General features: G+C 39.4%; 1 protein-coding gene across 5 annotated transcripts in view; it reads right to left on the reverse strand.

Annotated features, from left to right (window-relative positions):
- abi1a (abl-interactor 1a) overlaps positions 1-12610 on the reverse strand; it is a 51210-nt gene extending 38600 nt beyond the window's left edge. For 3 of the 5 annotated variants that reach the window (XM_062441783.1, XM_062441782.1, XM_062441781.1), the window contains exon 1: positions 12393-12610. In XM_062441783.1, coding sequence (XP_062297767.1) covers positions 12393-12509 — 117 coding nt within the window. In that variant the 5' untranslated portion in view covers positions 12510-12610. The remainder of the gene's footprint in view (positions 1-12392) is intronic. The other 2 variants (XM_062441785.1, XM_062441784.1) reach the window with 1 other exon arrangement.
- Positions 12611-13647: the final 1037 nt, after the last annotated feature.

A 13647-nucleotide genomic window follows, 5' to 3' on the forward strand; every position in this document is an offset into this window, starting at 1 on the left:
GCAAAGAAACAAGCTAACGTAGCCACAAAATGTTAGGGGAGAAACTCTTTTTAAATCCACAGGTGGTAACTGCTTGATACTTATCAAAACCAAAGCTTTTAGTGGAGTTTTTCTTAAATGTATTTAGTAGAAGCTCATATTAACATCAGAAGCACAGGCTAAGCTAAAACAAGCTACAACTCCAAATGATAAAAAATAAATATTGAAACACACACTGGCAACACTACTATCTATTGTATTCTTATCATTTCTGTTCTTTTTGCCTGGTTTTTACATCCACTAGGAGGAGGTGTCAAAGCATTAAAAAAAAGAAGAAAAAAAAAAAGCTAATGGAGGATAATTTCTAACACTAGACTTGTCAAACTTGTCCTGCCACATATTGTTCAACTGTAACACAAGCTCATCCATCATATCTTTAAATGATAACAAAAGATCAGTCACACAGATATAACCCCACAAAAGAGGCCAAACCAGATAAACGGCAGTAATCACACGTTCCTGGGAGCCACCTCTCATCAAAACGAGCTGAGGCAAAGAGCCGAGCCCCAAACTGAGCCGTCATGTTTGATCTCTGTCGGCTCTTCCCTACCCATCTCGCTCATAAAGTTGAGTCCAAAGAGCAACCTGCCTGGAGGGGTGACACTCAGCTTTGATAACAGGCTGCCGTAGCAGGAGGGGGGGTAAATGGTGGCAGAAGTGGTGGAGTATGCAGCAAAAGAGAGAGGGGGGGGAAAAAAAGAAAAGGGAACAATTTGGCGAAGGCGAGAATATGGACGGACAGAATGAAAACAAGTATGTCACTGCCTGTCTCGTTACTGATTCCCAGTGGCAGTGCGTAACTAATCCAGAAGCAATCCGTACAGCTAAAAGCTCCTGACCTGGAGAGCTGCCTTGCCGGTTAGCCTCGGCCCAGGGTGAGGTGGTGGTGATAGCGTTTAGTAGTGTTTTCTTTTTTAGCGGGGAATCAAGAGCAGCAGATGTGTTGTGCGATAACAGCCTCGGGAAGGAGGGGAGATTCCTCCAGAGGGCTCGGAGCAAAAAGGCCATCTGTTGAAAACACGGAGTCAGTCGTGTGCACACGCAGACACCTACTACTGACACCGCAATGAGCGACGTGATGGATGCACTAGCAGCTGCATTGAAGTAAATGAAACAAAAAGCAAACATGAATAAATCCTTCAATCCACTTCTTCAATGATTACATTTTTAAAAAAGAGGTGGTGTTTGCTGTATAGGGACACAAGCTTTCAAACAGATTACTGAACAACAACATATGCTGGGCTGTGCACAACTGCTGGCCTACATATGAAGCTGCAAGAGAGACAAAATGTTCATTTTATTCAAGCTACAGCATTTTTTTGAGCAGTAGGATATTTTATTTCTACTCCTAGCTCCATTTAAGCTCCTAGAAAATGTACTCTGTGCAAACACTAAATGTAAATACAATCCTATTTTCTGTGATTTGAAATGCAAATAGCAACTAGTAATATAGACTCAACACAATTTTACACATGAAGCTCAGTTTACTCATCATGGAGCGTACTACATAGCCTGTGAATTACAGTTTTAATAATGTCTTCTGGGGCTCTGGGTGGGAGCTTTTTAAAGTCTGATCATCACCAGAGTTATCCCAGTTTTCACCTCGAGAGTTCAAATTTACAACAGGAAGCCTGCTACAAACGAGGGGTGTGGAGTTTGAAAGATGTGGGTGTGTTTATTAGGAGGAGAGCGTCTAATGAAATATACTAAAATCCTGGATATGTCAGCCTCTGATGCTTCAATTTTAACCAATCTGATAACTTTATGACAATGCAATCCAAAACTACCGCCCCTTTAACATTGTTTTGTTGATATCTTGCAGTTATTAGGTGCTAATGTTCAACTGTGATGTGCAAAGGAAAATACATTTACAACTTGCATTAAATTATAACGACTCTAGATTATTTTCTTGTTGAAGTGTGAAGAATCGGCGCAATCAACGTTTTTTTTGCAATATCTTGCAGCTGTAAAAGAGCCTTGACAAACAGCACCATTGATACATCCGCTCACAACTGCTGAACTGCGATGTCTGAAGAGAAATACACTGACATCCTGCATGTCTTTCACTGACGGACACACAAACATGTTCATTCAACTTAGAGTCTGTGCTTTTGAAACCCCGGAGTACACCATGTGATGTTGTTTAGTTCACGTTCTTCAATGGCTGCAATTGATAACTTTCTAAAATATATTCGATCCACTTTCATACTCTCTCTGGAGTTATTCACGTCGTCTCCATGAATGCTCGCCTTATTCCTCGTGTGAAAGATGATCTTTCTTTAATTTGGGCTCGAAACCCCAACATGTTTTTTCTTTTTCAAATCAGCTGAAAAAGAAACAGCACAGGTCTGTTCTGTCATTCAAAATGAAAGACCACAATGAAAAAAAACACACAACTAAAAGATGATACGCCATATAATTAGCTTGCACCTGTGTCACACTTTAAGGTGTAAAACCAGACCTAAAAAACGAGTGCACCAGTGGCTATTTATAGTTATTAAGTCTACCACAGTTACTCAGTTTCTCCCCTGTGACACGGTGGCTACAACTAAAATGAGACCATAATAATTTGTGAAGAAGCTGATATAATAATAAATGGCGAGAGTAAAGAGGCTATAAGAGGATGTAGGCTACTCTTTCCATTCCTGTGTTACATGAGGTTAACTCTTCATCCACATCTTAATTACACACTGTAATACTCCAAAGCTGAAGCCTGCACCATCAGTTGCAAGGCATGTTTTCTTTTTTTATTTACTTTAACAGAGGAAGAAATAAACTGATTCATAAGAGAGTGGACTAAAAAAAAATGCTGAGTGGTGGATTCAGATTTCTGCTGAGTTTTTTTCTTTCTTTTTTTTCCTCTCCTGCATAAAACAGACCCAACTGCATCAGCTGCTAGAGCTTTGATGTGAGGTCAGCAGTGGGCGTTGGGAGGACAGATGTGACACTTGATTGCATTGCTACTAGTGGCATGTTAAGCGCTCTACGCTCTAGTCCACACAGCATCCACAAATCCTCAAACTAACCACATTTGTTGTTCAGTTACCCAAGAATCTTCCACTTGCTCGAAATAAATCCATCTTCAGAGAGGAAACTGCAGTAGATACTTTAAGAAATTGGTTCAAAATAAGCTGGAGACTTCCACCAGAACCAGAACAAAGTGTGTGCTTGTTGAGTACAAAAGGTAAATAACAGCACTGTGAAGAGCTGAATATACTCTTCTTTGCCACAGTAGGAGATGCAGGAGAATGAGGTGAGCTTGCAACACAGAGAGCTTAAGCGCTCCTGGGGCACTTTATCTCATATTTCTGAGCTGAGTAATGCTTGAGTGAAAAGAGACTCCAGAATATCCAAGCAGAAGTAGACAGGCTGTCAGCACCTCGACTGGCTTTAAAAAAAAAAGGAGGCGTATGGATGGAGTGTATGGTGATTGTACTCACAATAAACTCATAGCTCGGAGCAGATGCATGCTAGATGATAATCAAATAATACGGCAAGAAGCAAATATGTTAATTGCGAATACGCTAAGTGAGCTTGTAAATTTATCACCGAGAAGGGAGTGGCAGCCAGTCAGAGGAATGGATTTCCTGGGAGAACTAGACAAGTGCTTCAATTTCAACATTGTCACCCGTCCAGTTTGGCAAGATAACAGCCAAAAAAAAACCGACGCAGAAATGCAATCAAGCTCTTTTTTAAAAAACAAGGTGGTGCGCATTGCTTCGCTGCATTGAGATGGTAGGAAGGAAAAGGTCCGGATTTCCTCCCTCTGAGGATTTATACTGTTCAGGGGTTAGAAGAGGTGCAAAGCTGCCCCCCTCCACCCTGAAGAAGAAGAAGAAGAAGGAAATGGACCAAATGAGTATTCCTTCTGACTCAGTGGCATGACTCACAGAAGGTGTGGGGAAATGAGACAAAATCTATGTATCAAAACTCAAACTCCGAAGTTTGGCAGGCAACAAAACTATCTGTCAAAACGATGAGTTCAATGTCGCTGCGATGCACTGAATGTTCAGACGTGTACCAACATTTGACACTAAAACAACACAATTCAGATGTTTCCACTGTGTGCAAAAAAAATCCTCCCGCCTCCGCACAGCTGACGAGCACATTTCTCTCGTTTATGCGCTCATGCTTGTCCGGAGGGGGGGGATATGCTCTGGGAACAAAGAAAAACTTTCAGGAATGTTTGGAATCCTACAACATGTCATACATCTTAAAGCTTTCGAGTGTTGTTGGAGAGGTCTGACATGGATTGCAAGTGTACGGATCGCAAAGGAACAAAAAAAAACAAACATACCACAACGGATTTATTTCTCTTTCTGTAAACCTGACAGGTTAGAAAATGAAAACAGGTCTTGACAAACTCCCAACGTCTCTGACACTAAAAGGGGGACCTCTCATCCCTCTGGAAAGCCCCAGCAGGAGAGAAACCTGCATAGAAAGCTGTATAATCTAGACCAGACTGAGCGTACTGTAAATCCAACGGGAAGGTGCTTTGCTTGGTGTGATGTATCGACTGCTGATTACTGCAAACCGGACAGGATAAGATAAGTGAGACAGGACACAGCTGAGAGGGTTCTGCGGGTTTCGTTGTATTGACGCAGCTGTCCCGACATCCAGCGGCTGATTGGGAATTTTAAAAAAAGGTGGAGCCGATAATGTGAGATTACAAGACAGACACGTTTAGGATCTGTTAACCGAGCCATTTCCGGGTCATTTAGTTCCTTCTGCCACAGCCTGCAGTGAGACATTACAGAACAGATGGAAGGTAAAACCCAATAATCACTCTAACACTTGAGACTGAATGTGGTAAAAATGATGTCTAGTTATATTCTGGTTTAAATAAAGCCAAAAGTTTTGATCATTGCTGCTAAAAAAAAAGAGAATGTGTCACTTTCTGCCTCGGCGATGACAGAATTAGATCATAACAAAGTTCAAGCCACTGCAACTTCTTCTCATTATTATCATGCTTGTTGTCATGGTAGCATTTTAATCATCACCTCCATCATAGGGATTTTGGGAAGCGTAACCCTGAAACGGTGAGTCAGTGACAATGAATCGATTAGTAGATCAACAGAAAATTAATCAGCAACCATTTTGATAATCAATGAATCATTTAGGGCGGAACAATTTTTGAAAGAACATCTAATTGCAATCATTTTGATGGATAGTGCAATAGCAACATGATTAACTGTAATTTTTGTGGTGATAAGTACCGAACAAAGACATTCTCTTAAGTCTGTAGACATCTCTGCAGCACAATAATTCTTAATTTAAAATTATATTTTGACGCGCATTGTGATTTCGATGAAACTTTGATTAATTATTAAGCCCTAGAATTGGATTTGCTTCTTCTTTTTATCATATGTAATGGTTAACTGAACATCTTTTGGTTTTGAGCTGTTGGTCGGACAAAACAAGAGACATTTGAAGCAGTGCCCTTTGTGGCTGAGAAGTTGTGATGGGTGTTTTATTTAATAACTTTCGTTGACATTTTATAGACTTTATAGGGAAGTCCACTAAGAACAACGTCCATTGATTGGTGTCATAAATTCAGAAGTGGATCCCCTGTGCTACGCAGTTCTCTAGAACAGCTACAGGGACTTTCTTTGTTTAATTGTGGTTGGGTCTGATGTCAACACATGGAGGAAGTAGAGGTAACTAACAAACAAAATATCCAGAGTAGTCTGAAGCCCTGGATTTAAACCTGCAAGGAGCATTTTTTACACACGTTCCTTTCAAGTTTTAGAACTATGACCATGTTTAATATAGACATCCAACATCTTAATGGTATAAAAATAACAGAAAGTCACACTGATAGGCACCATAGTCCTGACCATCACCTATTTAAATGGAAGAGAAAGCACCCACATCTTTAAATATGAACTACAACACGATCCACCTGAGGCGACCAGACTGTGAAAAAGTGACGCCGGTACGTGTGCAGAATAAAAGAAACCCTGCAGGACAAATCCTTTCTTGTACTAACTCTCGCCTCTTTAAAACTCAGCAATACATCAGGTGAATTCATAATTTCTCCACCTCCACGGGGGCAGATGGAGGCTGACTGCAAGGCCATAAGGTCTACCTGCCCTTGACGAAGTGCCAAAGCACAATTAAAAATTCCTTCGGTGTGTCAGGGAAGAGACACAAAGGGGGAACTTAGCACATGGACGAAACTCATTAACCTTTCTCGAGTGATTTGGTAATTGGTTCGTCCAAGCAGAAAGTCGCTTCTGAGCATGTCGCAACATACTTAACTGATACTGCAAACAAAAACACAAACATTAATCTATTCCTCAGAAGATCTGAGTGTCGGAGGAGCAATCTCTCTCTCTCTCTCAGTGAGAATAATCCATTAAAAGGCTTGAAATGAACTGTAAAAGCAGAAAATTTTTAATCCCAAACAAAGATGATGAACAGTCGACTTCAATGTTTTAACCAGACTAACGTATCAGTCTAATAGTCTGGAGCAAACCAACCCCTGCTCAGCTGAGGGGGGTGGAGTGACAGGTGGTCAAAAAGGAAGAATGGGCCTGGCCGGTAGGCTGAGAGCCGCTAGGCCTCTCCATGGTGGGAGAAAAACCAGGCCACTCCGCACACACACACACACACAGAGAGAGGGAGAGAGAGGGCGAGAGTCAGAGAAAAGAAGGACAGGAAATGAGGACTCAGAGTAACCCAGAGAGACAGAGCAGTGTTTTTCAAAAAAAGCTCAATATTTATCACCTTCGGGCGAGACTGGCTCTGTTCCAGGTAAAAAAAACCTCACATTGGTTCTCCTGGGAAAAACAGCACAGAACAGGTAAACCAAGGTTACATGAGCAGGACATAAAGAGGACATCTCTCTTTTCCCCTTTGAGTCACAGTCTTAATTGATGGTCCGCTCTCTCCTGTCAGACGGGATGCTATCCATGTGTAATGTAAGTAATAGCCCACAATTCAAAAGTGCTCATTTAGAAGCAGTCAGAACTTCTCTGTCCTCATCCAAAAAACACAAGTGGGCATGGTGCTGGCTCAGCAGGCTCAGTCACATGCCCTCAGCTTGCAACACTGGGTTTGAATTGGCTCATGACCTCTCGGTCTGCCGCATAACGTCACACTTCCATTTCCCCATTCCCCTCTTACTGTACGCAGTCTGTTAAGCAGAAATGAGAAAGTGGGATGATCAATTTGAGTTAGACTTTCAGTAATAAAAAGGAAAAATAAACCACATGTATTTTTAGAATTACTGGAACTGTGCCAAAACTGTATAACCAGCATATATTTTATAATGCTGGGTATAAAGAGCATGAGAACATATGTGGACTGTTTTGGAGGTGGAGTGATGGTGAAGAGCTGTTTAATGCCATCTGACTAAACAGCCACACAAAAGCATTGCTTCATTGACAATATAAATGTAACACTGGAAACAATCAATAAGTCAATCAACAACAATTTTGGTTCGGTTGATCATTTAAGTCACTTATCAGCTGATGCTAAGTGTGAAGATTTGCAGCTTCTCTCTGGTTTGTATTAATCAACAATATTAGGAGCGCTACCCATGATCAGTGTGTTAAAAGACTCGAATGGTTACAGCACATGCCACATACCCGCAACGCCCCTTGTTTGAGTCCAGCTACTGACCTTTGTTGCCTGTCATACCTACTCATTTCTCTCCCCTTGTTTCCTGTCAGCCTCTCTGCTACCAACTGTCCAATAAAGGCAAAAAAAAAGCCCAAAAAAAAAGCAGTGTAATTTTGATAGATAATTGCACTAGAATCACTGTAATAATTGCACTAGCATGAATGTAATGAAGCGAAGGGCGTGAATGGTCTGAACGTTTATAGGTGCGGGTCGGAGTGTAACACACACACTGTGGGAGCAGACAGTAATGGTCCCAAATCCAGCAGGCGTGGGCGGCAGAAGGATTAAGAAAACAGTAGCCTGCACAATGTATGATGGGAATTTTATGGATGAAGCATAAAATAAGTATTTACTGCTGTAAGTTAATACAAATCTATTTGGTTATGTATTTAAATGACATAATATCTGTTCATAGAGGTAAAAAAGTAAACTAAACTACGAATAAGAGTCAGACTAAGATTTCTATTTAAGCAATACACAATTTAGCAGAACTGGTTTATTTTCAGCTCTTATTTTTTACAAAGTTGTGTGATAAAGGTCTTCAGCTTATCAGTATCACAATTATAGTAAATATATAGAACAGAAACTACCCTACTTATCTTTATTATTTACTTAACTGCAGATCATTTAATTTAATCATTTCGTCTATATCTTTGAGCCTAAGGTGACGTCTTCTAATTGCTTGTTTTGTGCAACAACAAAAAAAAGAAATCAAGTTCATTATCACTTGTGACGAAGAAAAGCAGCACATATTCTCATTTGACGAGCTGGAATCGGACGTTTGCATGAAAAGTATCTGATGTGATTAATCTATCAACTAAAGAGCTGCTGATTCATTTTCTATATCAATCAATAGACTAATCATTTCAGCTCAACTCATATCAAATATACAGCCTTAGGGCAGCTAATTCAACCTGAATTTATGTATGATCAAACAAAAGCAGTACATCAGTGTGGCCTGCCAGCACAGCCAGGTGGCCCACTTTGCATTTATGCGTCCTTGTCATAGAGGTTAAACAGACATGGTGCTGACTGCATCAATAAAAGGAGGGGGGAAAAACGACAGCAGAACATATTTTAAAAGAGGGGGGCAAAAGCCACTGAGCAAGGAGGAATAACCTTAAATAAACTACAATAAACAGGACAATACAAAGCTCCAGATACAGGAGAGTAATCTCTGTACAAGTGTCTTAACGTCAAAGGGTGTTTTCTGGCTCTATTATTAAGCCACTTCCTGACACAGAGGAGGCATTTCCAGCCAGCCAATCTTCAGAGTCAGCGGGGCAACAGGAAACATAACTCTGACCTGTCAGTGTGTCACATGCTAAAAATTGAAAACTCACACACACACACACACACACACACACACACACACACACACACACACTTTTAAAAACACCCTCTTGGACAAACAAAAGTCACTATCAAGTTGAGAAAGTGGGCCAGTGATCTGTCCTTGGTTAAACAGTGCTTTCACCATCTGCTGCAGCCTGCTGAGCTGTACTACAGTCCTCACACACACACACATACACACACACACACACACCAGCACAACCTCCATGACAAGAAGAGAGGAGATGAAAATGTGATGGAGGAGCGCTGAAAAGGACGAGCAGATTCAAGCTGAGGCATGTTGTATGTGCGTGGTTCAGCTAAGGAGTGCACAGTTTTTACGTGTGTGTGTGTGTGTGTGTGTGTGTGTGTGTGTGTGTGTGTGTGTGTGTGTGTGTGTGTCAGAGGCAAAGAGAGAGAGAGAGAGAAAGAGAGAGAGAGTGAGTATCTACAGCAGACAGAGAAGGCTTATGAAAAATTGCACAGTTAGTCTGACGCTCGCTTCTCACTGAGCTCGCAACGTGTGCTTTAAAGCTTCAAATCCTGCTTTTTTTCCCCCTCTTTTTTTTTTTTGAACGTCAGCACTTTAAAAAAGGTGCTCTGGGTCTTATCATTGAGTTTCGGTTGAAGTTACCAAAATTGGGCACTGATAAGTACTCCCATAATCCATGACTTAGCAAAGGTTCCTCCTGAATCACAGCAAAATAAAAATGATGTGTCAAGTATTTTTTGTGCATGTTTTACATCTAATTAGTTTTGGACATAAGATGATGACTTGAATATTTATTTTTTCCTATCAAATTTGGCATGAAAGTAGCCCAATTTATAGACGCTAAGCCTTGATTCTGAAGTACTACTTATGCCTAAAAGAAACAAGTACTAGTCGTTTATCTATCTATCTATCTATCTATCTATCTATCTATTAAAACTTGAACTAATACATAGGATCAAATATACATAAAAAGCTGCCTATATAATGAGAATACCACCCCCCAAAAATGGCACATATCGGTCAACATATACCGATACTGATCTATCTGAAATAGGCCAATATCGGCCAATAATACCCGCCAACCGATATATTGGTCTGGCTTTACTTACAAGCCAAAATCCACAGTCCACATCCTGTGCAAAAATGTGTTTAAAAGTTTATCTGAAGCTAATATGAAGCTTCATTTGTCCAAAATGAGTCAAATCAAGATATCTTAAAAAGATATCTTTCCATTTCAGTCTTTTTAGTGCCAACGTTCCTCTTTTTGTTGCTATACTTCCACCACAGCTCAACAAAAACATGGAAACACTGTCTGAGAAAACACAAAGAGGGAATTCAATGCTGAAAAGACTGTAAATGTGGCAGATATCCACTTGATATGACTGTAAATGTGGCAGATATCTGCTCTACCATCTATGACTCAGACTGCTGAAGCCTCATATTAACTTCTGCATTTTTTTGCACTAAATGCCTGTGTGGCCACACTGTGGATTTTGGCTCCATCACTTACACTGAAAACCCATTTGAAGATCTTTTAATGGCCAGTATGAACAGGAGGAATGATTACAGCAAAGAAAACCTCTTCCAGTGCTCATATGGACACCTGATTGATATTTTAAGACACATTTGAGAAATTGTGGACTTGCCCTTTAATATCACTTTTGCTAACTCATGATCTGGATAAAAGACATAAACACTGGCTTTCAATACTAACATCCTGCTTTTATAAATGAACGGTCATCATTTGTGCTTTTGTATGCAGATGTTAATATATTGTGTTAATGTGGAAAAATACGTTTCTAGTGTTTTCTTTGTCGTGTTACATCTGGCTATGATAAACATGTCAAGTACAGAGTTATCTTATTTCTCTGTATCTAAACAATCTCGACCAAAAAAATGCCACATCTGACTAATACTACAAGTGTCAGAAGTTTTAAAAAAAAAGAACAACTAAAGCTTCATCCACTTCATTTGGAGCTAAGATGAGGTAGAGATGGTAAAACTGCTGTCTTATGTTTGTTTGCGTGGGCTATATCTGGCACACGTCTTCACGGCGGGGCCTAACAATGCCAAATCATGCGAGGACAAGGGAAGAAAACAAAATTACAGGGAGTCCTGGGGGAGTACAGTTGGAATGGACACACCCTCGAAGGGCTTGATATGCTGAAAAAGAACCCAAAACACACACACACACACACACACACACACACACAGATTTCCTCACCCACCGCTCTCTGTTTTGTCTGTCACTAAATTTGTGCTCAAAAAACACTGCTCTCTTGACTTGTTCCACTAGTGGCTCACCACACTTGTTAACTGGGCCAAATTTGAAATAAATAAATAGAAAGACAACAACCCATCTGTGATCACCTTGATAATAATCATTTCAACACAAGTGTCAAAATATATATAGTTAAAGAGTTCAAAACATGAGATTAGCCACTTTCTTTCTTTTTTTAAATCAAAACATATACAATACTTTAGAAGAAGTGAACCAAAAGAGAGGAGGCAGATGTGTAGCTTCACAGATTAAAGCAAGCTCAGTTCCCATGAATAAGTTGAGGAAAGGGAGGGAGGGAGGGAGAAATAAAGAAGAAAAAAAATCAATATCTCCAACCTTTATTGACCAACTAACAATGCCTTTACATTCCTCCCACTATCTCACTGCAACTGAATTAACCAGAGCATTTTAAAAAGGCTTCACTAAAAACAACACCCTATCCTATCATAATATGCATATAATAGTATTTAATGTGGAATTTAAATGGAGTAGCATTGCTATTACTAAGTCCATATACCTCCACTGTAATTCCTGCAACATCCCAATGGGGGAATTGAGCTGTTCCTGCGGTATTAAATGGTGAGTTTAATGACCTTTTTGGTATGTAATGGACTGCTCTGCTACTATAGTATTCATATGGCCACTGGAGATTGAGTGTGACATGTAGTTCAGCACTATATGAAGCCGTGTCCGCATCAATTAGCATGCACACACTGCACAAAACTTTCTAGTTGAGGTGTCGAAATTGATATTAAATCCTACTAATTGGGGTGTGTTCAATGACCTACTGTAAAACACACAACCCCCCCTCACTCACTATGAGAGTGTGGAAGCAGTTTCTGAAGCCACACAGTGTAATAAAAAAAAGAGAGAGAGAGGAAAAAAGAAGTAGACACACCCTCTGTGTAAACGGAATAAATGTGAACTGATACAAGCGAGTTGAGTATATCCCACAGTATTTGAAAGCCTCATCAAAGTGGGTTTTTTACTGCTTGTTTCCTTTCCCAACAAAACCATTCAATCCCAGTAGAAGGAAGAAAAGAAAGGGGGGGAAAAGGAGGTTAAAGATAAGGCTCACACACTCTCTCTCTCTCTTTCTCTCACACACACACTCACACTTACCTGGACATAATTGGTCTCGCAGTAGTCTGCTACTCTGGTGAGGTTTTGGTAACTCTCCACAAGCGCTCTTTTACCAGCTGGGATCTCTTCCTCTAACAACATTTGTAGCTCTGCCATCTTACATCTCTCCGTCCGCAGAGCAGCACTCCCTTCCCTCTCTGAGTCCCCCTTTTGATTGAAACAGCCACCAGCTTCAGCTCTGCCTCGACACACACACAAAAAAAGAGAGAGACAGAGGGAGAGAGAGAGAGAAAAAAAATAAAAACTCCTCCGCCTTGCTATTGTGGGATTCCTGCCCTCGCTTTGGCGTAACCTCAAACCGAAGATCGTGTGTGAGGAGGAGGAGGAGCCACTCCTCTGTTTAAAAATAAAACGGCTCAGTTTGAAATTGTAGGCTAAATCTGCTTCATCATTATCATTTTATACATGTATTATTATTATGATGATGATTATGATTATAATTATCATTATTATTATTATTATTGTTGTTGTTGTTGTTGTTGTTGTTGTTGTTGTTGTTAGTAGTAGTAGTAGTAGTAGTAATTATTTAATAACCTGTCTTTTACTTTATATTTTAGCCTGTTTTACTACTTGGACTATTATTTTTTATTTCCTGATTGTTTTCCTCTTCATAACCCACTTTTTACGTCTGGTTTTACTTAATTACTTTTACTCATAGTTGTTTTATTATTCTATTTTCCTCTTATATTTTTTCCTTTTAATACCCCTATTAACATTTCTGGTTTAACTCATTTTATTCTATAATGACTGATTTTTATTCTTACTCATTATATATATATATTTAAAATATTTGTATTAATCTTTGATTTTATTTGGGTATTCTTAATTTTTACATGTTTATGCTACCTCTGATGTTTCCTCACTGCAGATTCATAAGGGCTATGATTGTGTTTCCTCGGTTCATGTTTTTATTGATTTTTTTTTTTTTTTAAATTTTGGTTTGTTTGTTGTTGTTTTTTTGTTGTATGGAAAGTGCTATACAAATAAAGTTTGAATGATTGATTTAAAACAATGTTAAATTAATGCATAATTTGTATTTATTTATTTATTTAATTCATGTTGATTTGAACCTTTTGGCTTTTTCTTAACTGATGGTAATTTGTGTAACTATTCTGGATTTTTTTTCTTCCATATTCTTCATTCAGTACTTATTTATTTATGTAAAGCACTTTGTTACTTTGTTTTGATAGATGCTATATAACACTCATTGTTATAAAATAATAATTATGATGAT

Source organism: Scomber scombrus, chromosome 20 (assembly GCF_963691925.1).
Source record: "Scomber scombrus chromosome 20, fScoSco1.1, whole genome shotgun sequence".
NCBI lineage: Eukaryota > Metazoa > Chordata > Actinopteri > Scombriformes > Scombridae > Scomber > Scomber scombrus.